Source organism: Periophthalmus magnuspinnatus, chromosome 11, assembly GCF_009829125.3.
Source record: "Periophthalmus magnuspinnatus isolate fPerMag1 chromosome 11, fPerMag1.2.pri, whole genome shotgun sequence".
NCBI classification, from domain to species: Eukaryota; Metazoa; Chordata; class Actinopteri; order Gobiiformes; family Gobiidae; genus Periophthalmus; species Periophthalmus magnuspinnatus.
Genome location: NC_047136.2, coordinates 23,177,297 through 23,204,174, shown reverse-complemented (window position 1 = coordinate 23,204,174; position 26,878 = coordinate 23,177,297). Strand labels below are relative to the sequence as shown.

Genomic DNA, 26,878 nt, shown 5'->3' with positions numbered 1-26,878 from the left:
CAATACATAACAAATGGAACGATCATTTTCGGGGGTCAATATTTATCGTGGGGGCGTTTTCTTTGCACTACTGGAAAATATTTGGTTAATTTTCTGTACCATGATGAGATTTGAGCTGTGGAAGGTCGAATTATGAACTTCTATGCCTCATTATAGACACAAACAAATTACCTGTTAGTAAGTGCTACATTCTATTATTTATTGCAGTTCATATATTTAAACTTTTTTTTAAATACTGATTCTGCTTTATGGTTTGGTTTTAATATCATCATTTATCGTCTATATTTACTTCAGCGTCGCATATCGCACTTCAAAATATGTTGTCACGACAGGTCTAATTTTTACTGTAAAAATGAACTGAAACAAGATTTAGACCTGGTCACACTGAAGTTATATTATGTAAATGTTTCCAAAGGAAAAAAAAAAGTAAAAAATCTTTTTCCATTGACTTTCTCAAGGCAGCAATGTATAACAGATCATTGTAAGCAGCAAAAATGAAAGGTCCTATATTACACAAAATTGCCTCTTGTGAGCTTTAATTCATGTTATAATGTTGTTACTCATCAAAAACAGACCTGGAGTTTTGTTTTGTTTCACTCACACATGTTTGAGTAACTCTTTCAATTCCAGAGCTGAATTCTAGTGAAGGTGTGTGGAATTTAAAAACACAGTGGAGCACTTCCTGTATCACCACATGACATCACAAGGTGGAACAGAGCGTTCTCCGTTTGAGAGAACTCAGCCTAAATATGCAGAGTTTGTGTGTTAAACATGTGTGAATGAAACAAAACACAACTCCAGGTCTGTTTGTGATGAGGAATAACAAAGGAAATAGTGTAATATAGGCCTTTTAATTGAATAATCATAATAAAAACAACTTCTATACTGCGTGTTAGTTGCAGCCCTATAAAAGGCTACTAATCACAAGTTAATTTTGCTCCTTCAAAGTAAAACTTAAATCTTTCCAATTATTTTTAGCTCATTTTTATTTCAGCTTTTGAGGGAGGGTTGTTGACATAGTATTGAGCCATCTGGTTTTTAAATAACCTTCACTCATCCAGTCTTATGGGAATAGCAGTGAAATGTGTTCATTACAAATACTTGCAATATTTGTACTAAACTGGCTAAGTATGAAACCACAACAGCACATATTGGCTTGTTTTTCTAATATGGCATCATCAGACCTAGTCATTGATTTCTCATTTTTAAGAGGTTACAGTTACAGTTGGCTTGGCAGCACCATTATTTCCACACAGTAAAAGGCTCCATGGAGGTGGTGGGAACACTTTTGTTGCAGCTAAATAAAAAAGTAAATGGATTTTAAAGCGTTGTTATAAGCGCTGGGTTATTTATCGAGCTTGCTTTCACCAGCGACTCGGTGGGTATAGACTCTTCGTGTGAAAATGCGCGTGTTTGTTTTGGATGGAGCAGAGAGCAGCAGAGGTCAGTGCGATGTTTCACTGCAGTGCTGGCGTTTAAAAGCAGTCAGGGGAGCCGAGCGACCGGGGCTCTAAAAAAATAACATCCCTGACCTCAAACCATTATCAATGCACCACACTCCGCTTAGGCTTGGCATCCACGCAGTCGGGCGCAAGGCGGCGGCTTGGCACGGCGCGTTCAGAGGCAGGGAGACGTCGGTAAAACACATCTCTCTCAGAATATGTGCGATGTGTTCACTGTAGGGTTGCAAAAATCAGATACTAATGATGTATCTTTAAAACAGGGAGAGCCCAATGAGAGAACTCGGACTCTCCTTTTCATGAACGCCCTGTTAAAATACAGAAAAATATAAACAAATAAACACAAATAAAACAAATACAAATACATAAGTCTATTTAAAACATTAAAAACAGCTGCAGGTGTGATTATAAATGTTTATCTCCAGATTATTAAAGTGGATTTGTGGCACCAAAGTATCCAATTTTGCATGTCCTTGAAATATGTTCCACTTTTGGGCAACAAAACAGCCAAAAGCCCTTTTTTCCATCTCAGTTCTGGTGCGTCCTTAGATTTATACAATCATGAGATCGTGTATTAAAAGTTCCCGTACCAGAGTTCAACAAACAAGTGAGATATTCAGGCAGTCTGTGAAGTAGTCTCTTATAAATAATTTCATACAGTGTTGTTCTCTTCTGACAGATGCGATCGCCAAAGTACTTGAGTGAACAGTGATGGGTTTTAAATTCATTTCGTGTTATGAAACGAAGGGCTGAGTGAAAAAGAGTGTCTAAAGGTTTAGAGTAGAGGCTGAAGTCTGCGTGTACATTATATCTCCCTAATCCAGTACAAAAAGAAATGGACTAAAACTGGTATTGAAACTATACTCATTTGAACAAGTCTCAATACCAGTAACAGTAACATCAACAGGACAGAAATGAACCTTTAGAATCATATTGAGCTCTATCAGAACAAGTATAAGACCCATAGACTAAAATACACCCATGAACTATTATGGAACCTACCTCTGAGGGATTACACAGGGGGAATAAAGCCGTTTCAATATAATCATTGAGCGTCTATATTTACTTTAACAATATATCGCACTTGTTGTCTATTACAACACATTGACTCCCTGTCCAAATATGTGCGATGTGTTCACTGTGCATGGGAGAAAAGAACAAAAGCACTCCCGCTGTCACTCAACATACACAAAACAATCCAGAGCCGAGCAGCGGTAAAACAGGCTGCTAAATAATGCATGATGTGTTTCATCTGAAGCTTTGGCCCTCTGCATTGTCCATGCTGTGTTTTCAGCTTTAGACGCAGGAACGCTATTGTGCAGAAACAACTGTAGAATAGGTCCAGTGTTTCCAATGCATTCACTTGTGCCATGTTTAACGGCCACGGTAAAATTCTCCTCTTAAAATTCACCTGCCGTTGCCTCAGTGGAGTTTAGTGCTACACATGGTTGGTAAACTGTAATAAGCTTATGTCTAGTATTAGTCAGGTTTTTATGAGAAGTGTTTTGCTGCAGCTTCATTAGAGCAGATGTTGTCATGGTTTTTAAGTTCTTGTGTGTCACTGGTGCCACACTCTCCACCGCTCTGCACACCGGAGTACACACAGAGGAGACTTATGTGAGATCGAGCTTTGCCGTGTTGTTGTTAGCAGTGAATAAACGCTAACAGACTAAACACATTACATTTGATTAGAGAATCTACTAATTTTTATTATAACTTTGCTTTTATTTAAATGTAATCACAGCACCACCTGGGCTCTGGAGCCAGAGGAAACACTGAGGTCTGACTTGTACAACTGTCTGTTCTTTTTGTGAAGGGATGACACTGTTCTGTTTATGAATCTTAAGTGTTATAAAAACAGTAACATATATATTTATTTTTGTAGGTTCTTTTTTCAATCCAGGGTTTAGTTTTTTTCATACCTGACAACTTACTAGAGGTCACGTGATGTTACTGTGACATGTCAGATCAGCTGACAAGGGGGGTCTTTTTAGTCTCACACACTTGAGATACAGTTTAGAAGAAGTTGAGCTGCAGGACTGAGGAAGATCCTCATGTGCAGATAAAACTGTCAGGTATGAAACCAAACTAAACCTTTGTCTGAAAAAAGAATCTATTAAAATAAATTGTCAGAAGACCTGATGAGCCTCATTGGACCAATAAAATATATATATAAACCAGTCCTACTTCATAATATAGTTACTGTAGAGGTGTACTACTGTTCAGACACAAACAACCCGACAATTTCCTCATTCCTCATTTCCTGAGGGAATGTCCTCTCATTTGACCCACCCTTCCGATGCCACTGGGTCAACCTGTCAGGAGCAGTAGAGGCCGCAGTGCAGCACAAACATAGGACGTCTTTTCCAGATTCTAGTACTTAACATGTTTTAGGTTAACTTTAGTTTTCTTTACAGATGCAATGTATTTACAGGAAGAGCTCAAAGTTTCATCTCAACAATGGTCTTGGTGGAGTTTAGAAGGACGGGGTGGTAGGTGGTAGAACTCCAATAAATGACAAACTTGATGCAGTTAGCTTTTCTTTAACAGCTGCAAAGAATGAGCTACTAAACAAACCATTGATGCTGTGAGAAGCAGAGGAGCCGAAAGGAAAGGAGCAGAACACATCAATTATGCCCCCAGTGTTTGCACTGATGTAATAAAACTGAAGCACATTTTATTTTGGTTAAATTCAAGTGTAAGGAAACACATATTGTACTCCACATTTGAAGATGGTTCAAATAGTTCAAACATTCATCATTACACATGCGAATGATGCAAGTGAGAGGGTCCACCACCTCCTTGTCTCTATGGTTCCACAGTATAGCATTAAACATATTTATCTCAATGCGGACAAGCTACAAGTTACATGTCAGAGCTCAGTCCCACTCAGTGTTACAGTTTATTTTTTTAAAAAGGTTCTATATTACGCAAATCTGACTGTTGTGATCTTTCTCCAGGTATGTTTTTGAGTAGTGTTACCTCATCAGAAACAGACCTTGAGTTGTGTTTTGTTTCATTCACACATGTTTGAGTAAAACTTTATTATCAGTCTGTCTACATCTCTAAAGCTCAAAATGCTCTGTTCTACCTTGTGATGTCATGAAGTGGTAGTTTTCAAGTTCACAGCTACATTTTACCTTTAGTTCAGTAGAGATTGATAATTCCAAGCCTGAACTCGTCCAGATGATTCTAGTGAAGGTGTATGGAGTTTAAAAACACAATGGAGCACTTCCTGTATTACCACATGACATCACAAAGTGGAACAAGTATTATCTGTTTGAGAGCTCAGCCTAAATATGCAGGGCTTGTGTGTTAAACATGTGTGAATGAAACAAAACACAACTCCAAGTCTGTTTGTGATGAGGAAAGAACATTGTACCAGATCAGAAAATTGCGTGGGCCCTTTAAGTGTATCAGCGCACTTTACCTGATAACTGATTATTTTAAATCTTATAAAGTCCAAATAAACATTACTATTTTATAAAGGTGGATGAAATACTCTGAAAATCTGAGGCATCTCCAACAAGCTGCAACATTTGATTGACTGAAAGGTACATTACTTTGAATAGTGTCTTATATTGGTCCCTTTTAAGTGTCAGGGAGCATCTCCATGTGAGCGAGCGATCTCATCCCTGACAGAAATACATCAGACTGAGGCTTTTACAAGAGTGACGTGGTTTCAACACCTCACAAGAAAACATCAAGGCATCACTGTGTCTCCGCTTCTGTCTCCTATAGAGCTGTCAGCCATTCACTCAATTCACTGTCAAAGTCCTATCTATTGGTTCAGAATATCTTTAAAAAGAAGAATAAAGAGTGTTGCCGTTGTCATGTTCCAATTTAGAAGCAAAATCAGAGTCAAAATTCAAACTACAGATGCCTCAGAGGGACACAACCCTTTTGATATAATGTTATATATGATGTGTGATTTCTGTGTCATTAATATAACTTTCAGTTCTTTTCAGTTCTTTTCAGTTTCTTTATAATATATTAGTTCTGATACATAGACCATTTTAAATCTTTTCCAAAAAGGTTGAGTTATGTCCTGTTTATGAGATTTCCCCTAGTATCGATAATTGTTCAAATGAGCATTTAGTTTCAATACTAGTATCAACTAGTATCTGGGTACACATCTTTGGCAAACCTACACAGTAGATTATGTGAGCTGTTAAATAAAAAGTCAAAAATGACTCTCACTAACAAGTTGAATGGAGTTCTGCACATTACACATCATCATGATGAATATTTGGATCTGACTGGGCGACACATGCAAGTTTATCTGGATACATCAGAACAACTACTACTTTTTTATTGGTTTTGCCATATTCTTGGTTATTTTTCTTATGGGGGGCATATCACACTAGAACACCAGCGCCTGTAAAGAAAAACTCCATCAGCAATAAAAATTTATCTAGTATAACAGTGTCATTTTGTTTAGCACCAAACACATTTTATAACCTCCAGAGCTCTCAAAATAATTGAAAGTCACCAATTAAAGCTGCAGGTTAATGGCAGCAAACGCTGGAGGATAATGAATTTAAATCCAAATGATCATTATGTCCCATTTTGCAGCTGAGAAGGCAACTCTTATTGGTTTAGTGCTTTTGTTTTAATAAAAAGAGGCAAGACCATAAACCTTATAATAAACATCTATTCATTTCAATGGATAAAATGCCACTTTCTGATAAATAATTTCAAAGACATTGGGGCAAAACTTCATTAGAGACTAAATTACTGCAGCCTCAGAGACACTCAGAAATATGGAAAAGTCTAAAGTCATTCACATTAGCGCAGTTGAGTCTGAATTGTTCTCAGATGTCAACATACAAATAGATGCACAATGGGGTTTTTTTTTGTTTTTTTTACACTGGATGCACTACCGGACGCAGCCAATGCCTGACATTGGGCTGATCTTTGTGATACATTAAGACAATACATATAAAAAATAAGAAAAACGTGGGTGAAGCGAGAGGAGAGACATTTAGCACATTGTATAAGGTTTAAGCCATTTCAGCATGTCAGAGCCAAACTATACACAACTGACCTGACAAATTGATAAATACAAAAGTTTTTTTTTAAATTTAACTATTAATCCAAAATTGTCTTCTCTGAGCGCTCAAAAATACTGTCTGCATTTTGTTTGGATAAGCCTTCACCGGACTTGTTCTGCTCTAAAATTGTGTTCACAGCGACTGCATGGCATTCAGCCTAATGTCAATTCAACTGTTTATTTCCCATTGTTCGTTCCCGTTGCTGACAGCAGAGGGCACACCAGCACATCATAAACAACCATATAGGTAGTTTAAATAAAACCTACATTTTGAGTTCATATGTAGGTTTTATTTTAAGTCATGAGATATGAAATACTTGTTCCAAGGTGACCAAAAGCCCGTTTAAAGGGGAATTAAGCCACAAGAATGAATAATATGTGCTACACCAGCACAACTTTCACACAGTTATGCTAAACCACGCCACATCAGTACCTTGTTGACCTCCAGGATCTCTCTTCTTTCTTCAGCTGTGGTTCGACTCATTGAGCGGTCCTCCAACTTGGACCCGTCATCTTCCACAAACGGAATAAGCAGCTGTAATAAACATATGGACATTTGTATTAGAATGATCGATGTAGGAGGACACAATGTATGTAAAGATGGTCTTTCAGAAGTTATTACCCAAAGTAAAAGTTTGCGCTTAGGAAAAGTTAGGAACTAGGAAAAGTGAAGGAAAAGGAGATGGAATTAGCTGTAAGAAATGTTTAGGACATAAGGGCGCCCCCTAGAGACTTATGCATCCTGTAAAATATAATTTATATATCTGGTACATCAGTCAGTTAACCCCTTAGCATTCCGGGTCATTTTGGTGAAATTGCCTTTGTTCTGACCTCTCCAAATTAAAATAATCACCATTATTGAACACAAAAAAAAAACATGTACAAAGTCCTGTCTTTATTTTGAGTCAGTTAGTCACCTCATCTCTAAAAAAACGTCCTTGGGAGAGGGAGGAAGCAGGTACCAAACAGAAAACCTTGGATTTCATGAATATTTAGATGATAAACAAAAACACATCAATTTTGTATTTTGTAAAATTACACCATCTTCACCAAGGACGATGTTGTATTTGCCAAAATTGTTTTGTTATGTTGGGGAAATGGCTCTAATTTTTTTTTTTTTTTTTTTTTGGAATACTTTACAAACACAAAGCCAACACCAACTTACTTGTCTCCTGACAGGTTGTTTACTAAAAAAGAAATAAATAAATGACTCAAATTTAAAATGGTGCTCTATGCAACTTCTCAGGTGGAGGTCAGCTGCATTTTGTCTCTGTATAGATGTCACAGTTCAATCCAGAATGTTACAAAGTATTCAGTTACAGGAGATTTAACTGCTAAAACATACTGTGGAGAAAATGCATTCTTACACTGGGTTAAACACTAACCGCACTGCATATTTGACTAAAACAGCGGCTTAACATGGATTCACATTAGTAAGTAGCATTTCAGGTAAAGCAATAACATCACCATGGAGACAGGATAGTGACCCTCCATCAGAAAAGTTACATAGTGCACCTTTAAAGTCATTGTTGAATAGCATGAATAACTTTCACAAAATCACTAACTTCTGAAACAAGAAGTCAGCAAAGAAACTGTAAACACTGACCACAACAGGAGTAATGCAATAGATATGCAGCTGCTGTCAGGATCTAGGCAATGTACTGTACTTAAACACATTGCAAAACAATATGCAGGGTTTGTGTGTTAAATATGTGTGAATGAAACAAAACACAACTTCAGGTATGTTTGTGATGAGGAAACATTATAACATAGATCAGAAAATAGTGTAATACAGGCCATTTAAACTACTTACTCACATTAGTATCCATTTATATCACTCAATATTAATACAGTCAAATTGCACCAGCTTGAAATTCCACTCTGCACTTTCTTCTCAACTCAATAAATGGGAATATCCTCTTTTCCTCTGCGTGTACAACTCCATCGTCTCTGCCTGCACGGCCCAAGTGTTTTACAAGACCCATTAATGCTTTTATACCGCGCAAATAAAAGTGTAATTTGTCAGGAGTAGATTACTTTGAGAGATAAAACGGTATTTTACTTCTGAATTTAAAGAGCCGACGTAAAGAAGACTTCATTATCAAATAAAACTGGGGCACATTTATGGTTTGGCTTCACACTAAAAGCGCTGGTCTGCACTTTAACCATCGGCAGTTATAAGGGTGAGTTAGTGCACTCCTTCTATACCCCAGATATTACCACATTCGTAATCTTGTTCCCGTGATAGGTGAAAATGGGGATTCGGTGTAAGCTCTGAGGATAGCCGCACCAATGGAGGGAAAGAGAGAAGAGAAAGAGGGATATTAATTCATTTTTAAACGCCCCGTGTGCTTGACCTTGTCTGCGTGACTCTACAGTGCAGAAATGAGCAGAGGCTTCGGGCGGGAGAGGGCTGAGAGAGCAGAGAGAGCAGAGAGAAGGATAGAGCAGAGAGAGAAAGAGAGAGGGGCTCGGAGCGGACCGGAGACCCACTGCTGTGAATGTACCGGATGACTGCGGGTGAAAAATGGCACAGTGACACCTAGTGGAAACTTGTAGAACTATGAGAAGGGACGGTGCTCTTTGACTTCAATAAAAGCTACTATTTGAAAAGTCTTAAGTTGAACCCAAAATAGGACAGATAGTTACACATCAAATGTAAAAAGGTAGCTAGCTGATATGTTCATTTTCCAAGATTATTTTTTCATAATTAATATTAAATTAAGAATATTAAGGCTAAGAGCTGTCCCACTGTTCCATTTAAGACTGTAATCCACTAAAGAAATTCGTAGTCGCCTTAAGACATGTGCTGTTGATCAATTAGTTGACTAAAAAGGCAAGTGGGAAAAACTTTCAAAACTATTAAATCTCTATGTGTCTGACCCAAACTGCACTCCCAAGGCTACATCTGCAGAGGGAGTTCATGCAAAAACAACTATTTACGCAAAAAAAAGTACTAGGAAATGAGTTTAATCTGCCTTTTCTTTTAGTCAAGTCAAGTCACGTCAAATTTAGTTATAAAACACATTTAAAAACACCCACACTTGCCCAAAGTGGGTACAAAGGCAATATAAAGTGCAATCGTATAAAAATAAACATGCAAAAACGCAATGCAACACAATACAAGAGTCCCGCTCAGCTCGTGTTCAAAACTAGAGCAAACAAATGAGTTTTCAACAAAGATTTAAAAATATTTAAAGATTGGGCTGTTCTAAAATACAGAGGAAGATTGTTCCAGAGTCTGGGACAGCTACAGAAAAAGCCCTGTTCCTTCTAGTTTTTAGCCGGGACCTTGGAACATCCAAAATCATCTGGTCTGCTGATCTCAAAGTTCTACTGGGAACATGGACAGAAAGAAGCTTAGAGAGAAAGAGAGGAGCCAACCCAGGGAGACATTGAAAAACCATCATCAGAATCTTTAAGTCAGTCCTGAGGCTGAAATGTGCTCATATTTCCTGGACTAACCTGGTCAAACCCAAAGTACAGGGAGTTACAGTAGTCTAATCTGCAGGTGATGAAAATAGTAACATGTAAATAAAATGATTAGTCAACAAATATAACTTTTGGTTGACTAAGACACCAACCGATTAAGTGACTACAAGTACGTTTTTAACTTGTCAGAACAGAAATCATTCAGGTTTTTTGCTCAGCCTACATTGACCACAGTTGCTTTTGCTCTTATAGTGTGAAATATTAATCATAGAAAAATATTATTTGTTTCTATGAATAACAAAACTGTAGCAAAAATGACTAATTAGTTTTCAAAAAGCGGTAAAGGTCATTGCGGTTTTGTGAGACAGTTGGACCTCAAGACATTTCCAGACACTGAGCGCTGACGGATTGTGAAAAACACATCTGATTATCGTTACTGTTCATTTTATAACTTAAACAATGAACTTCAAAGGGGTCAAATGTATACATCGTTACATTCACTGTTCAACTATTTCATTTCACAATAAAAGCCAGACAAGATTCAGACGAGATCGCAAACAAAGATAAGGAGGCGTCTCTGTTAGCCAACGTAAACTGCTTAAAAGTCCAAATTCACGTTGGCCCAATAAGGATTTGGCTCCAAACTTAATGTGAATGTGAAAAGAGTGGACACAGCTGGAGAGGAGGCCCTGAGGAGTGCAGACAGTGACCTGACCGGAGCACCTCCACACAACAAAAGACGGAGGAATAATAAAGGACAGACGGCCAGAGAGGAGAGTACACATATAAGGAGAGGGCAAAAGGAGGGCAGGAAGAGAGGCAATGCATTATGGGAAATAAATGAAAACGTGAAGGAGAAAATAGGAAGTATCTGAAAGCATGATAAACATAACATCAAGAGGAGTGAGGAGTGAGACTTTTGCATTTAATCAATTTAGAATTTATCATACTTAGGTTAGAAAAAGGCCAGTGTACGTTTGTAGTAAAAGTTTTTTTTGAGCCAGGTTGCGGTTTTATCACGACTCGCGTAAACTTGCCGTGTTAATATATATTGCCTTGAAGACTTCATTGCAGTTGGTTAAATTTACTTGTCGCTCACTCAAAGTGTTACTGAGACCAATAGGGGGTGTGAACATAGAGCTGCATTCAAGAGAAAATGTATGAAACCCAATACAGTTATTATACCAAAATAGTATTTACGATAGCACACTTCAGTTTATGGTGGTGTTGTAATATTTACTATAGCTCAAAGTTAGCATTAGCATTGAGACACAAACATGTCTCTTTCTAAACACAGAACTGTCCTCTGGTGACGTATGCATTTTATTTGTCGTTTTTAACATGTTGTCAGTGGCATCCACCTGCAGCTCTCTGTCCACTGTCTGAGCTTTAAATATTTATTCATTTTAACGTGACTCAGCAAAAACCTCATAGAAAAAAAAATTGGACAGGAAGTCAGGTTACCGGGCGCGGCTGTACACAGAGGCGATTATAATTTGATCACCATAATCATCCAGCCCTAGTTACAACTTTACTTTACTGTAGCGTAGTACTCAAAGTCACTGTTATATTGCATTGTGTAACCGCTGATAATGACGTACGTATATATGAGCAACTGAACTGAAATTGTCAACCTAAACTTGCACAATATATCAGTTTAAAGAGTTCATCAAAAAGTTACAAAGTCTGCCAGCTTCACTTCCTCCTTGCTTCCTCTTTTCTTCTTCTCTCCTCTAATTACCTGTCACTTCCTGTGATGAGTTGGAGGGCGAGATTGTTGTGATCCACGATCTTGTTTTTGGTTTTGTGACATTTTGAATTTGCACTAATGAAACTCAGAACAATGATCAGTTTTGGTGCTCTAATTTAAGTTCCTTTGACCGAACACAAAAACACATTTATTTCCGGCTAATTAGGAGCCAAGGTTTTTGTTGCCGTGGGAACATAACTTCTGACCAAATGGGGGAAAACACAGCTCATAATGAGGACCTTGTTAAAAGATTATTAGAAAGTGAGTGCATAGTTGTGCTGTGTGCTACTGCTTTGAGGGATACACTCAACAAATGTGCTGCTTTCCCTTGTTGTGATGAATCTACCTTTATAAGTAGTGTTGTGTTATTTCTTATTACAAAAAAAAAAAAAACACACCTAATTTGTATTTTGCTTCATGTTTTGAGAATTGTTATTTAGTCCTGCTCAGTCTCTAGAGCTCAAACCGCTCTCTTAGGATGTGTGATGTCATTAGGTGGTTATGCAGAAGTGCTCTTGTTTATAAAGTCCAGCAGACTTGTTAATTTTATCCCTCAAATTGCCATGACAACGCAGAAAACAAACTCTGGCTGTGTCCGAATGTCCACACTATTCGGTACTTGGGACACTATTTAGGAGTCACGCCATTTTTAGCGGTGTCCAAATGACGAAGGAGTGAAAAAGTAGTGCAGTCAAAATTTCCCACAATGCACCTTTAAAAGTAGTATTAAGACTAGGGTGGACATTTGGACACAGCCTCTGACATTAGGTACAGCAGCTCTGTTTAATGCACCCATCGGAACAATCTAGTGTCTTGACCAGCGCTCCATGGCCCTACACTGTGAATGAGTTTCAAGACGTCCCCCTCGGTGAAAGAAAGTTTGTACACCCCTACACTAGCAGCTGTAGCTCGTAGCCCAATTTGAACTGCTTCACTCCTTAGTACAATAGAAAATGAGTCTCTGCGCCCTCTATTGGCTACAAAGTGTTCAATGTTACACAGAAATAAAGCTCTCTCTTTGTGTGTATATATATATGTATGTGTTTATTATGAAGTTTTGTTGTTTTTCTCTTCTTTTTCCATTATCATCATCATTATGGCTTTTATGGTCGCGTCTCCCCATTTACTTTGACAAGTACCTAACTACAAACTTCTGTCTTACATCCCTCACTTTTGTATATCCACCTAATGTTCCTTTCTCACTTGTAAATATGCATTCCATGTTGTAAATATTGATGTTTGCAAAAAAAGAAAAAAAGAAATATGGCTCTAATTACTTTGTTTTCCAATAAATCCATGACAATTTAAGTGGTAAAACATGAATCCCACAAGCAGTTCAAAAAGTCTGAATCATAGAAAAATAACAGGAAAAAAAAGAACTTTTAATTTAAAGTTTAATTTAGAGTTACTCAACAGTAAAAGGTTTTCTACAAAAGAGCACTATACAAAAAGTATGAAGGCAGGCGTTTTTGGCACTTTCTGAGAGCGGTGACAAGTTGAATAACATTGAATGAGTCACTGACCCCAAAGTCAGCGAGTTTAGTGGTTTAGTACAAAAAACTTTTATAAGACTGAAATCTCTTTAAATATTCAGGGAGGAAAATCTCACCAGCTTTTCAGAGCCATAACATAACACATGATATAGAAGCAGAAAGTATAAACGGTTTTGTACAGTATTGCACAACATATCTGAATCAAATCAAAATCTCTATTTGAATGGACGTATTTACCAAATCGCAAATGCTGCAGTTTTTGAAGTACCATCATTTCCTTCGCAAACAACAAACTCTCTTGTCTTGTTCTGCATAAAAACTCCTAACCCTGTAGTTTAGAGCTGTACAAACACCTTCAGAAATGTGATTCTTGCATTGTATTGTAGTTTGTCAGTTCAGTTTTTAGTCTTCTCCAATCAAATCGCAATTAGTTTTAACAAATCGTTCCGCTCATAGTAATGTGATTGAAAGAGGAAATGAAGATAAGAACCCTGCAAAGAATGAATAACCAGCCTCACAAGTATTTTTGAATAGATTTTCTTGATCAAAAGTTTTAGGACATATCTCTTAAAGGGCATTTTACTTCTATGGGATATTAACTGCTAACACATAACATATTTAGATCTCCATGTTACCTTTTAATGTTTTGAAAATGCTATATTCACCTAAGTTTCACACACTTTGCATATAAGTTTCACTTCCCCTTCAGAGCGCTATCACAACACAATCAGTGTGCATCTCACTAATGAAACTACTGCACATCACATCAGGTTTGTCAAGTTGCTGTGTACAGTTTTGTATCATGTTTTTGTATATTTATGGAGAAATGTTTGGGAGCTTGGGTGAAATAGGCTTGTGGGCTGAGGATTGGACAGAATCTTACAGTTAACCAGAGGGAGGGTTCGTACAGGGCCCAGGAGAGATCACTAAAATACTCAAACATGCGTGGATGACATTTAAAACCTTTTGATGAGGGAACGTTACAACATGGTAGAAAGCTAAAAAAAAAATATATATTTTGCAGAATACCCCCACTTTAAACCACAATAACACTCACGGGCATTTGGGATTGAAATACGTACTCTATTCAAACAAGAAAACAAGTAAACACATTTTAACTTGTCAAAAATAATAAAATTCTGAATTAAACTTGTTTCAACTTTAGATATAAAAACATTTGCGTGGTATATGGTTTAAAAATGCCACATATAAAAATAATACAAATATAAATCAGACACTGGAATTTTAGGCCAGATCAGGACAGGATGGACATAAAGTAAAGTGAGGGCGAGTAAGGACAAGCACAGCCTTATGAACTACTGAAGGAAATGAGCCAGTTAATATCATAATCCTAATCAAAATTAACTCTCTGCTTTATGAATGCAGCACACTCATTTTTGCTGGAAGATTTTACCCGATTTGCCCTTAGTTTGTCCCTGCTGGGCATCTGTAGAAGGCGATGTCACTTCAAATATATAATTATAAAAAGTTATCCAACTGACGCAAACATTTCAGATTATTGGTAAAAGTAGGTCGACCTTTAAGTATTGGTGAGTTTTTTCTAAAATTATAACTGAAACTTGCTCAATAGCCTTTTGTTACGCTTGCCCCCGTCTTAAAAGTGCCTTGAATGTTCCACAGTATGGCATTAAACTTATCTATCTACATGGAGACAAGCGAGTGATTCCACTGTCTGCTATGCCCAGTTACAGGTCAGATCTGTGAGGAGGCAACCCTGCTCAGTGCTTACAGTAAGAATGCATGTTTTCAAGGTGTGGCTTAAAAAAATACCTATAATTGAGCGAAACTATTTTAATGCCACACTACTGGACATTTCAGGCAAAGCAATAACATCTCCATGAAAATAAGTGGTAGTGGCAGGGTTACATTTTGCACCTTTATGTTTGACAAAAGAGGGAAACTTTTAATGGGAGTACAATTGGAGCCAACGATATATCAGATTTTAAAGCGACATACAACAGGTACATACAACTATGATTTAATGTTGAAAATGACATTCTACTGTCTAAATAAAGAGGTATCAGAATCCATATCGAGTATCAAGTCAATTCCTTAATATCGAAATCGCGTTTAAAATTTTTGTATTGTGACAACATTACTGGGAGGTAAAGGAAAAGCGCTGAGTGTTTGGGAAAGACTGATGGAGCGAGCGAGGCCTATTGTAACAGTGTGCTTTCTATTGTGAGCAGGTCCAAGAGTCTCATTATAACACTCAGAGATGGATGTGGTTTACCTGCTGACACAGAGGAACGGCCAGATGACGTTACCCAGGCTTTCCCTTAAAGACAAAAGGAAAGAGTCTGACAGAAGAAATGCTGGATGATGATTAGTTGATGAGATGTTAGAGAAGAGGAAAATCAATAATGGGACGTCCCAAGTTATAAGGACAAGGTGAGCCTATATATGAACGCATATGTCTGCGTGAAAATATTATCTATTTTACCCTGTCGGAAGAATTGCTTTTGATTTAATCAGTGTTGGCGGTTCACCCTGCTTCACTTCGTCATCTGAAAACTGTGGCAAAAGCTTTAAAAGAGCCAGGAACTACAGTGAGGAGACTATGGTAAAAAAAATTAAATTGGTAAAACTAATTATGCTTTATGCCTGTAGTATTATCTTAAACATATAAAAGTAACTATAGTTTAACTGTATTTAGTCCTTTTTCATCAGTAGAGCAAAACATTTATTCTCCATATACTGTATTGAATAAAATGCTTCAAATATGGATCACTTGTGCTACCATAGTCTCAGTATAAACGTGGGAAACACTGAGTAACATAGACAGACTAGAGAGATTTAACATCTTCCTCCTTTTACAATTTGGAAATAGGGAAATACAGTTGTAATCGTCATTAGTGCTACTGTTAAGCATGTTTGCTCAGTGGTTTGCTTTGCTCTGTTATTGTTAGCAACAAAGGAAAGTTAATGCGCTAACTAAAGTCACAGCTTGTCGGAGTTAAAGGACCAGAGCCCCATTCATCGCAAATATAGGTTAATATTATAAGCATTTAACAGAGAAGCCATATCATTTCTAACGTGTATTATATGTTTAATGTATATGTGTAAATATTATAAGTTATCTGTTTAATTACTGTGAAATGTGTGTTAATTGTGCTTTGATACTAATGAGTAGGTCTATAATCAGCACTGCCACTGTAAGCCTCAGGGGCTGGAGGAAGCACTGATAATGTTTGTGAAATGGAAGTGGTGGAAGAAGTACTAAATTTACTTAACAGTAAAAGCATTAAAGTATCCGTTTAAAAATGTACTCAAGTAAAGTACAGATAGCTAAAATGTATACTTAAGTACAGTGCTTTACTACTTCTACTTCAGTACGTTTCATCACTGGTGAAATGGAAGTGGAGCAGTGCAGGAAAAGAGGAACATTAAAAACAAGGCTCAGGCCAAGAAAGTGCTGCAGCAGCTGTAAAGGAGCGCTGACGTGTGCGCTTGGTCCAGATGTTCATTAAACGCCTCTGTTGCTAATTAGGCAGCCATGAGGTCACGCTGCTCGAGCCATTGATTCACTTCCTGTTCAGAGCAGCCAATAGCGCGCGGCTGTCAGAGAGGCACCTGAATGCACCGCGATGATGGATGGGACTGTAGATCACGGCCAAAACGAAACTCCAACAATAGAAGCCAACAGCACACAGCTATGGGCAGTGTAGCAGTGGGTCAGATGAGAGCGGGGAATGTAAGCTGGAAATGTAAAGAGATGGATGGCAGAAATATTATTAATCGTATAATTTGAGACATGGCTGGGGACGTTGGTGTTGTAGTAAAATGTTGAAGCTGATCATTTCTGTTAGTGACTAGACAAGATCCTATAACTCGCTATATCACAACAAAAATTTGCATTATAACAGCACTCATTTTAGCTGTGTCAGTCATTAATGGACTGTAAAGATTATGCCGTCTTCTGATTACCATGAGGTCAAGACCAATCTAAAACCATTCACAAAAGATCCAATTATGTCCTGTTTTGTTCCAGAACTGACACTTCAACTGAGTATCTAAGTATCCACGTTAAAATGTTGTGTTGCATGGGTTTTAACAGAACAGGACTGTCAAAAGTGTCAAAAATCAGATACTAATCAATACTAAAACTACTAAAAAAGTCATATCCACACGACCGAAATTAACCTTTTCCTGAATAGCTTTAGAATGATCTTGAACTGTATCAGAACAAGTATGAGACACATAGACTAGTGTACACACATGGACCACTATGAAACCTACTGGACCACTGAGGGATTACACAGATATAAGATTACTTGGGAGTAGAAAAGAAAAGTACTATGAATTAATGTTGAAAATTACATTCTACTGTGGAAATAAAGAGTGTCATTGTCATCATTATGGCATCGGAATCAGTATTGAGTATTAAGTCTATTCCTTAGTATCGAAATTGACTTTGAAATTTTAGTCAACACTATAACAGAATTCTGCCTTTTCCATCAAACAAAAAACTGATGTGAGAGAACAGCTGTATGAAAACTAATTTGATTCAGCTTCATCTTCATCTTCGTTGCATAAGAAGCTGCACACGCGTAATAGTGGCCTGTTTGTTGACTAAAAGTTTTGCTACATCAGAGGAAACTCACAAAATTAATTCCAATCCTCTTTGGCTCAGACAAAAGTGCTGCCACAAACTTTGATAAACAGTGACTCATTTATACCCTCTATATCTTTTAAAAGCACTTCAGACCAACTTTATTAGTGAATGAGATCAACGCGGTGGCAGCCTTCACTAATTTGTTCCAATTTAAGGCCCTTCTCCTCCCACTCTCTGCTTTATCCCGCGTCCAAGTCTGGCGAGAGAGATTAGCTCCGAGCCAATCTGTAGAAATTGGGAAAGGGACTCTGCCGCAGTCATAAATCCAATCAAACCGGGGTGCAGAAAGTGTCGGTACAGCGCGAGCCCACAGAGAAACAGTCTATGTGTGTCTATGGACCTAAAACACCTTTGTGCGACACGCTACACTGAACGAAATAATGTTTGTTTTTGCTGGAGGTGGATGTTGACCGTAACCATGGGTAAAGACACACAGGGGGCAGGCTATAAGGCACACTCGGGGAGACAGGTGGAATAAGTGTCCCCAGGAGATTAGCAGTGTTTTGTGATGTCCTATTTACTTTGAATGAACAGCTCCACGTTCTAAATTAGAAGCAGCGGCATTGGGAGAAACTGGGTTAAAGTGTTTACAGGTCAGGGAACAATTCTGACAGGTCTAAAAATTTGAATGAATTATTTGTGTTTACACTCGTTACCATTAGAGGTGAGTCACTTATTTTACTTCTATGGGGTATTAACGTCCATCACATAACATATTTAGATCTTTACGTTACCTTTTATTGTTTTGAAAAATGCTGTATTTGCTGAAAACTACTTATTAACATAATCTCACTTTCATTTTGACAATCTGAGTCTCCCCTCCCTTTGCTTAATGTGCAAATTCACTTCCTCTTCACAGCGCTGTCTCAACACAATCAGTGTGCATGCTACTGGTGAAACTACTGCACATCACATCAGGTTTGTCAAGTTGCTGTGTACAGTTTTGTATCATGTTTTTGTATATTTATGGTGAACTGTCGTGTGGGAGCATGGGCGACGTAGAAGTCTAGGCTGAGCGTTGCATAGAATCTTACAGCTAACCCTAAGGATGATTTGAATAGGGCCTGAGAGAGGTCACTAAAATGCTCAAACATGCATGGATGACAAATAAAACCTCTTCAGGGATGTTTTTGATGAGCTATAACACGGTAGAAAGGCTATCCAAGGCCAAGCAACTACACACAAGCTGATATAACCACAGACGGCCCCAAAGATATCGGCAGAGCTCATCTCTAATTACAGTTGTGGGTCACCTGCTTCCCTTGAGAGTTCACACTTTACTATGATTGGCTACGCGCTCAGAGAATAAATTAACCAATATCAGAAGTGGGTGTGGAAAATTGGCTTTGAGTTGCATTGAATAGAGAAGCAGTGATATAAAATTACAGTATCAAGAAAATAGCATATTGCCACAGGGATGATATACTAGAAACTTGGACACTTATACTCATATTAACAAGGCAAGTGGAGAGTGTCTTGCCCAAGGATACAACAACAGTAGGAGATGCAACCAGTAGCTTTTCAGTAAGTATCAGTAACTGTGGTAAGACATCAAAAGTTTAAGACTATAGGTTGCACTCACATTCTAGAAGATGTTGTAATTTCAGTCAGAGGTCAAGGGTCAACATAATTATGGGATATTTACTGCGTTTGAAATACTTATGGTCCACAAATAATGAGCTCTATTCATTATTAATCACCACTATTCACCTGAAAAGACGTGATTGCTGTCAGATGAAAGGAATTCAAACCATAAGATTAAAATGTGTGGAGCAAATTCAAAATTCAAACAAATAATCATAAGGTTCAACACTTGTGAATCATTTCTTGCTAAAAGAGTAAATCCTCCAGAGAATTATACAGGCCCCAGCCCTACATCGGAAATTTTGACATCATCAAATTCTTGAACGTAAACCCAACCAAAATGTTTCTCTTACCTCCGGGGGTATTGGGTCGAGCCCGGCACAGTTTTCGTTGCATTTGTCGAACACGAGCCGGAGCTTCCTGAAGAGCACCGAGAGCATTCGGAGATGCTCCTGCAGTTTTCCCAGTCGGTCCTGATGAGTGCTGGGATTGTACGTCACTCCATTTGGAAGCTAGGGGGCACCACACAGACACAGGAAGATTAATATAGGGTAACAAACTTCACTTCTTTCCTCTCCACATTGTCACTCCCTTTTCAGAGCACTATCACAACACAATCTTATTATGTCATTATACATTTATGGAGAATTGTCGTGTGGGAGCATTGATGACGTGAGCTTGTGGGCGGAGCATTATACAGAATCTTACACCTAACTGTAAGGAGTGTTCAAAAAGATTGCTCAAACATGCATGGATGACATCTAAAACCTTTTCAGACATGTTTTTGATGAGGGAACGATGTTATAACATGGTCAAAAACTCAACAAAAAAAAAAAATCACTTTTGCAGACTATCCTCTCTTTAAACAGTTTATATCTTCACTCTCTCCATCATTGCTGTGTTAAACCACTACAAGTGTTCTTAAGGATGTTTTTTTATTTGCAACGATGGTGCTGTCTGCTCACCAATATCAGACATAACATAAAACAAGTGCCTTCAGGGCAGTGTGCAAACAGGGACACACAGACACAGCAAAGCAAGAGACAGACAATATAAAAAGCATTTTTATGAGAATCAAGATGTGAAAGGAGTGAAAAAGTCCAAACAATAGTGTCTGTGTGAAAAATGTGTCTGAGCACCCTGACCTTTGAGCGGAGGACACAACCTCAACTGAACCCAAAAACAAGAAACACTGAAGAACTAAATAAGATGTTATAATTTTCAAATATTTTGTAACAAATTTTAACCTTGGATCCAGAATACACACTTCAATACTGTATGAAGATGTGCGTCTGGTCACCGGTGTTTCTTCTCATTTTCAAATGGGCATGATTGACAGGTAAATTAGCCAATCAGGGACAGGCATGGGCTGTCCATAACAGAAAAAAATAAAAGAAAAAAAATATCACAGGAAACTGAAAAACATCACAAATTGCTGTAGAAACAATGAGCAAAGAACTAAACCTGTTGATCTGAGATTGAGATCAATGTGATTTTATGTGTAAATCATAGGTGGCCAATGAGCTCCTTTGTTTTACCTGACACTGAAAAAAAAAAAAAACTAGTCTGATTGTACAACCACGTTTGACACAACGGGGGACATGGAGACCAGACTGATATCGATCTGTATAAAAAAAAATAGAGAGATATTCTGGATTTGCCAGGTAATCTTTAAACCATTTTTGTCTTTCTTTCACAGTGCATTAAATTCATGCAAATTTCATGCAGACTGAATTATTAGTAAAAATGAGTCCTGTATTATCCCTTCAATCAAACTGTATGCTACTAAATATCCTACTCTGTTTCTTGTAATAAGATATTTTTGGAGTATAAATATTTCTTCATAGCTAAGTGTGTTTAATTGTTTTCTGTACTTTGAGGTTTCTATTTCTGGATAGACCAACCCTGCATTTCTGTGAATAAAACAAAAGGATGTTCTCCTATGATCAAATTATTGGCAAATATATAAATAATTGCCAACTAGACGATGTACAAAGGCATTTCATGAAATGGGGCAAGAATAATTATAATAAACTGTGATTTTTATGAATATTCTTTTAAGGATAGGCCAATACAATATCTGCTATTTGGCCCACTGCTGTGGCTGATAACTGATAATTGCTGATATTTAGTGTTTAATCCATAGCAAGGCCCATATAAACTTAAGTTAGGTAAAGAAGATTACAAACTTTTCATTTTGGAAAAATGAAATCTAAATGTATTTATCTGCAACATAGTATAATATGTTACATGTTTGTGTAAATATACAGCCATAAAACACTCTTCAATTTCCATTTTTACTCATGTCTCTGTTCAAAAAGACAAATCTGATGCACTGAGGAGAATGTGGGACCGACACAAAAACAAACAGACACTGGGTTATCGCTGAAAAAATATCGGCATCAGTTACCGTTATTGAATGTATAAGTCAGTTCTGATATTGACAAAAAAATTGATCGATATCATCTGATATTAGAATTGATATATCACGCATCCCTACTCTGTAAATAACCACAAGATCAGCCTATTAATATAATGACTTCAAACAAATATAATGGTGGCTGAATAGTCTAGTGTGGATGGATGGAGCATAATTTTAATTATGGAAAAGTAATTTTAATATTAAAAGACACTGTCTCATATCGCTCTGAGGTAGTCACCTGCATGTTCCTGAGCAGTTGAAAGATCTCCATGGTCCTCAGCACGATGTCCTGGACTGTCTCCTGGCCAATGCGGCAGAGGGAGGCGGTGTTGACGTCCCGCGCCGCCTGGGCCTGGGGCAGAGGTGGAGGCTGTCCCACGAAGGGCGGGGCCAGCGGAGGGGTTGTCATGGAGACGAGGTGGGGACCGGACAAGGATGGATGGAGCTCAAAATTTCACCACATTACATGCCTTTAAAAACACTATTAAAATCAAGTTCAAAAGCAGATCATGCAAGTTTCCCTAAGTTCAAAACTTCTTAAGATTCGATTTTCAAAAGTACCTACATTTGTACTTTGACATAAACAGTTGAGCAAATGTAGTTTCCCTCATTAATACATTAGCAGCAGATATGAAGACAAGTTAATTCTACTAATGTTTCTACTCCATCATTTCTTAATTGGTGAACTTGATAACCAGACAAATGAGGGTGTTTTTGAATAAAAATGAACAAAAAATAATAATTAAGAGTTTAAACATTATGACAAATGGAGGATGCAGGTATGCTTTGAGGATAGTTAGGTGAAACCAAGGGATTATGCAAATGATTTAACATTTAAAGCTGACACCTGCTTTACATATAAACTTCTAAGCCCAAACTCAACAGTTATAAAATAGGGTATTGCACAACCTTACTATGCTTTAAAATGAACCTCTGCTGTAATAAAAGTAGCCCGAAACAGCTCAAATGCATAAATAACTGGATAAAGCAAAGATAAACATTTAGCTACACAGAAATAGAAAACATTGCTAACATGTGTGCAACTGTCACCAAAGCTAAGTGAACTGTCAGCAGCAGACGACTTTCTTTTCGTTCCTACTTTTGTCTTCGTTTACAGGGAGGATTTTCATAACAAGCTGCCAAAGTGTTCGCATTTCATCTGTGTCAAATTAGCAAGCGTTTAATGTTACCTGCGCGGCGATAATTTATCTTTTTTGTGGACATGTCATGCTCCGGCTCTGCTCCACAGGGCTCAGCTGCTACATGTATCGCGAGACCTCACTGGAAACCTCGCGAGATTTGATTTACTAGGAAAGAAATAAAACTTACAACAGCTTTCTTCATTTGTGTAGTTAAATATTTCTTTATGCTTAAATTTAATATATTTGAGCTAAATATAGTAGCATAATTTCACTGAGCTTGAATTCGTTTTTCAATATATTTTCAACCAAGATAACGCAGAAAAAAAAACTACATGGTTTAAATGTTAATACCACACCGCCATCTTGTGTTTTACTTAAGAAATACATCCACATAGAAGCCCCAGGCCAATTTACACCACTTGATTGCTTCTCATGCATCATTATAAGTTATTTAGTAAGCCTATAATTTAAATTCCCATAAACGGAGAGGCAATACGTTCTCTAATTTAATCATCTCGTGTATCCAGCCACCCATTATTTTTCATATGCAGTGGTGCTTGGGTTAGTTTTGCAAGCTATCTAAATTCAAATGAGTTTTAAATACATGAGATGTCAAAAAAGGACAGTATTAGCTTCACAGACTGCCTCCTCAGCATAAGGCCAGCCACTGTGACTACACTTGGATTGGAAAAGAGCTTCGCGTGCAGGGTTTAGCTGTCTATTACTTAATTTCCATTATTCATTCAAAATTTGGGTAATAGTCGGACATTCAATTTAATTTTTATCCTCAACGTAGTTTGTTAATAATAGCCTGCAGTTATGTCTTATTACTCTGGGAGAGTTGGCTGAAGACATCAAAAGTTTTTGAGCTATGAAGCAAATATGAAAGTAACAAAATAAATTGGTCAGCTACTAGATGTCTGTGTGATCCCTGTCGTCCAGGTCTGGTTTGACAGGGGAGTTAAAGAAGCTATTTTTCTTAGGAAAGACAATCCTTCCTTGAACAGGAATGGGGTCTGAGACATCACCTGTCCCCAATTTATAACTCCATCCTTAGACCCAAAGCAAACAATGGAAACAAAGAGAACAGAGACAGCAAGTAGGGCCATTAAAGGCTGAATGTAGGCCATTAAGGCTGAAACTGTAAAGAATAGCTGTTTACAGTTTCAGTGTAGTTAGCCCCTCCCTTCAGTGTCCGCCAGAACTGAAGAAGCGGCTTGGATGAGCAGCAAAAGGTCTTCACTCCTACAACGTTTTGCCCAGTTGATAGATTTAACTTTGGCTTTTATTATGGTCAGCGACTACTATTACTTCACCGACTACTCTTAGCCTACTACTAGAACTACCTTGGTAAGTCTTCAAAATGTACTATTTCCTCAAAAAGTAAATAATTTTGTTAATTTGGTAAATTTCATTGACTTGCAGATCCAGCTTTCAGATTAGCTCTATGGAGAGGCAACCCTGATCAGCACGATCAGGCTGCAGACCTCCACCCAGAGGACCCTCCACTCACCTCCATCCACGGCCCAGTGTCTGGTTAAACTGTTTTCCCTACAAAAGCAGAGTAGAGCAGAGACAACAGGAAGCCAGTTAATTTTAAAACAGAAACTAAGTCTATTGTTGATTAAATGTCTTTTAAGTGCTTCACTCTAAACAAATGAAATGAGTTTTTACAAAGTGTAATTAAGGTGTTAAGTAAAATGAAAATGGTGAATGGCATGACCGTGGAGGTGCATCCTGATGGAGGTCTGCAGCCAACACTGATGGCATGAAAAATGCAAGGTATTTATAAGCAGTATAAACACCACCAGTGAAATACACGCCAGGCAAGTTTAATGCTATACTGTGGAACATCCCAGGAAAACTAATGTCAGGATAGAGCAGCGGTGATTTGGACACTGAGAAATCGGCTATACTGTCCATCACTTCCTAATTGGACAGGGATATGTGGTTAGCTGGCAGGAAAATTACTTCCCTCCAGCTGCTAGCCTGGAGATTGGAAACAAGATCTACTATAATGAACAAGGCTTGTGTTTTGGACAGAAAATAAATGAGCTTTGCAAATGGGGATAAGAAGTAGCTCTTTCCCTCGTAGGAAATTGGAATTTGAAAATGCAATAATTATTCTGAAAAAGTTAGAGTAAAAAGTAGAAAGGTTGCGTTCTAAATGTCATCATTTCACATGGAGGACAGGTGCATAATTTCACAGTTTTTGAATGGAATAGCCAAATAATAACTGTATCTGTGACAAGTAATGATAAGGTAAACACATTGGGCATAGCTTTTGTGGGATTCAGCCTTTTCAACTGATAATAATCTAGATCATTTTTGCATCACTAGAATAAAAAATACATTTCCCTTAGTGAAACTGCTCTTGCATAGAAAACGCTGCAAAATATGACAGATTTTGATTCTTGTGAATATGTGCAGTAATTACAACCAAAAATTCTGCTTGCCCCCACCTCAGTTGTATACAATGGGCTTCGTAAAATGTCATTAAAAACGATTCCCCACTTTCGTCCACTCAGCCCCCACAATTGCCCGACTCCAAACAACCAAACAACCCATACTCAGATAGTCACATGCATGCACACAAACACACTCTCACACGCCAACATGCTAAAATAAATGAGCCGAAGTACAGACAAACCAATTGAGAAGGCACCATCAGAGAAGCCATGTGAGCCAGGCAGGGAAGAGATAAGGTCAAAATACCAACCCTCCACCAGGGGCCCACGGGACAGGCCCCAGCAGCAGCAGTCAACCACTGCCCAGAGAGCTCCTACAGAGAAAACACTGGAGATCCTGAAAGTGATAAAGCAATATGAGCTCTAGCCAATAGTACGCCTAAAATAAATTACATACAATAAAAAGAAGTAATACAATTTTAATCAAAACCTAAGCTAAAAAGGTGGGTCTTGAGCCTGTTCTTGAAAACATAAATGTTCTCTGCAGCCCTGTGGTCCTCCGACAGGCTGCTCCACTGGACTGGAAGTGTGTGTTCTGGCTTTGGAAATGACATGGAGCCCGAGGAGCACAGAGTTCACGAGGGCCCAAGACCATTAAGACATTTAAAAAATACTCAGACAGACACAGGGAGCCAATGCAGTGATTTTAAAACTGGTGTAATGTGGTCCCACCCTCTGGTCCCAGTCAGGACACAACCTGCTGAATTTTGTAATAAACTTGTAAACCTGAAAATACTGAAATACTTTTTGGGAAGACCACAGAGCAGGGCATTACACTCAGCTGTACAACTTGTGATAAAAGCATGCTTCAGCGTTTCCATGTTGGCAAGAGAGAGAATGTTTTTGTTTTTTGGTGATGTTCTTAATGTGTGGGATAAAAGTCAGCTCAGAGTCAAAAATGACACCCAAATTTTTCCACTTATAATGGATACTGTGTTGAAGTTTTAGTCATCAGTCCTGAGACCCAGAGAGAGAAACTTTTACAGTTTTGTCCTGGTTAAGCTGGAGAAAGTTTGATGATATCCAAGATTTGATATCTAAAATGCAGTTAAAACAGCAGTCATTGGCCTGGTGTCATCAACAGACATGGAGATGTAAAGCTGCACATCATCTGTACAACTGTAGGAATTAAGTTCATGTCTCCTGCTGACACTGCCAAGAGGGAGCATGTACAAGTTAAGAAGCACAAGACCTAAAATTCTGGGGAAAACAACATCATTTTATAAACCTAGGAGGATACAGGTGACAAATTGCTGTTCAAAGATGGTTTGTCTTTCCTAACAAAAATAGCCTCTTTAACTTTCCTCTGAGACTCTTTTCTTTGGCGAGGATCTGTAGGCCTACCGCACTAACTTGGATGAGCAGCAAAATGTCTTCACTCTAAAACTTTTGTCCATTTGACAGAATTGATACCTAGCAGACTGAAATATTATATAGA

The 26,878-nt window shown here is 38.0% G+C and overlaps 2 protein-coding genes across 3 annotated transcripts in view; one reads left to right on the top strand and one right to left on the bottom strand.

Moving 5' to 3' along the window:
• The window catches only part of med30 (mediator complex subunit 30), a 76,093-nt gene extending 52,971 nt beyond the window's left edge, over window positions 1–23,122 (bottom strand). Inside the window, exons 1-4 of one of the 2 annotated variants that reach the window (XM_033975388.2) lie at window positions 23,021–23,122; window positions 22,069–22,311; window positions 19,762–19,920; window positions 6,947–7,048 (exon numbers count right to left, since the gene is read on the bottom strand). In XM_033975388.2, the coding sequence (XP_033831279.1) occupies window positions 6,947–7,048; window positions 19,762–19,920; window positions 22,069–22,239 (432 nt within the window). In that variant the 5' untranslated portion in view covers window positions 22,240–22,311; window positions 23,021–23,122. The remainder of the gene's footprint in view (window positions 1–6,946; window positions 7,049–19,761; window positions 19,921–22,068; window positions 22,312–23,020) is intronic. The other variant, XM_055225401.1, reaches the window with a different exon arrangement.
• rnf5 (ring finger protein 5) overlaps window positions 1–26,878 on the top strand; it is a 145,632-nt gene that overhangs the window by 60,980 nt on the left and 57,774 nt on the right. The gene's annotated exons all lie outside the window — the stretch shown is intronic.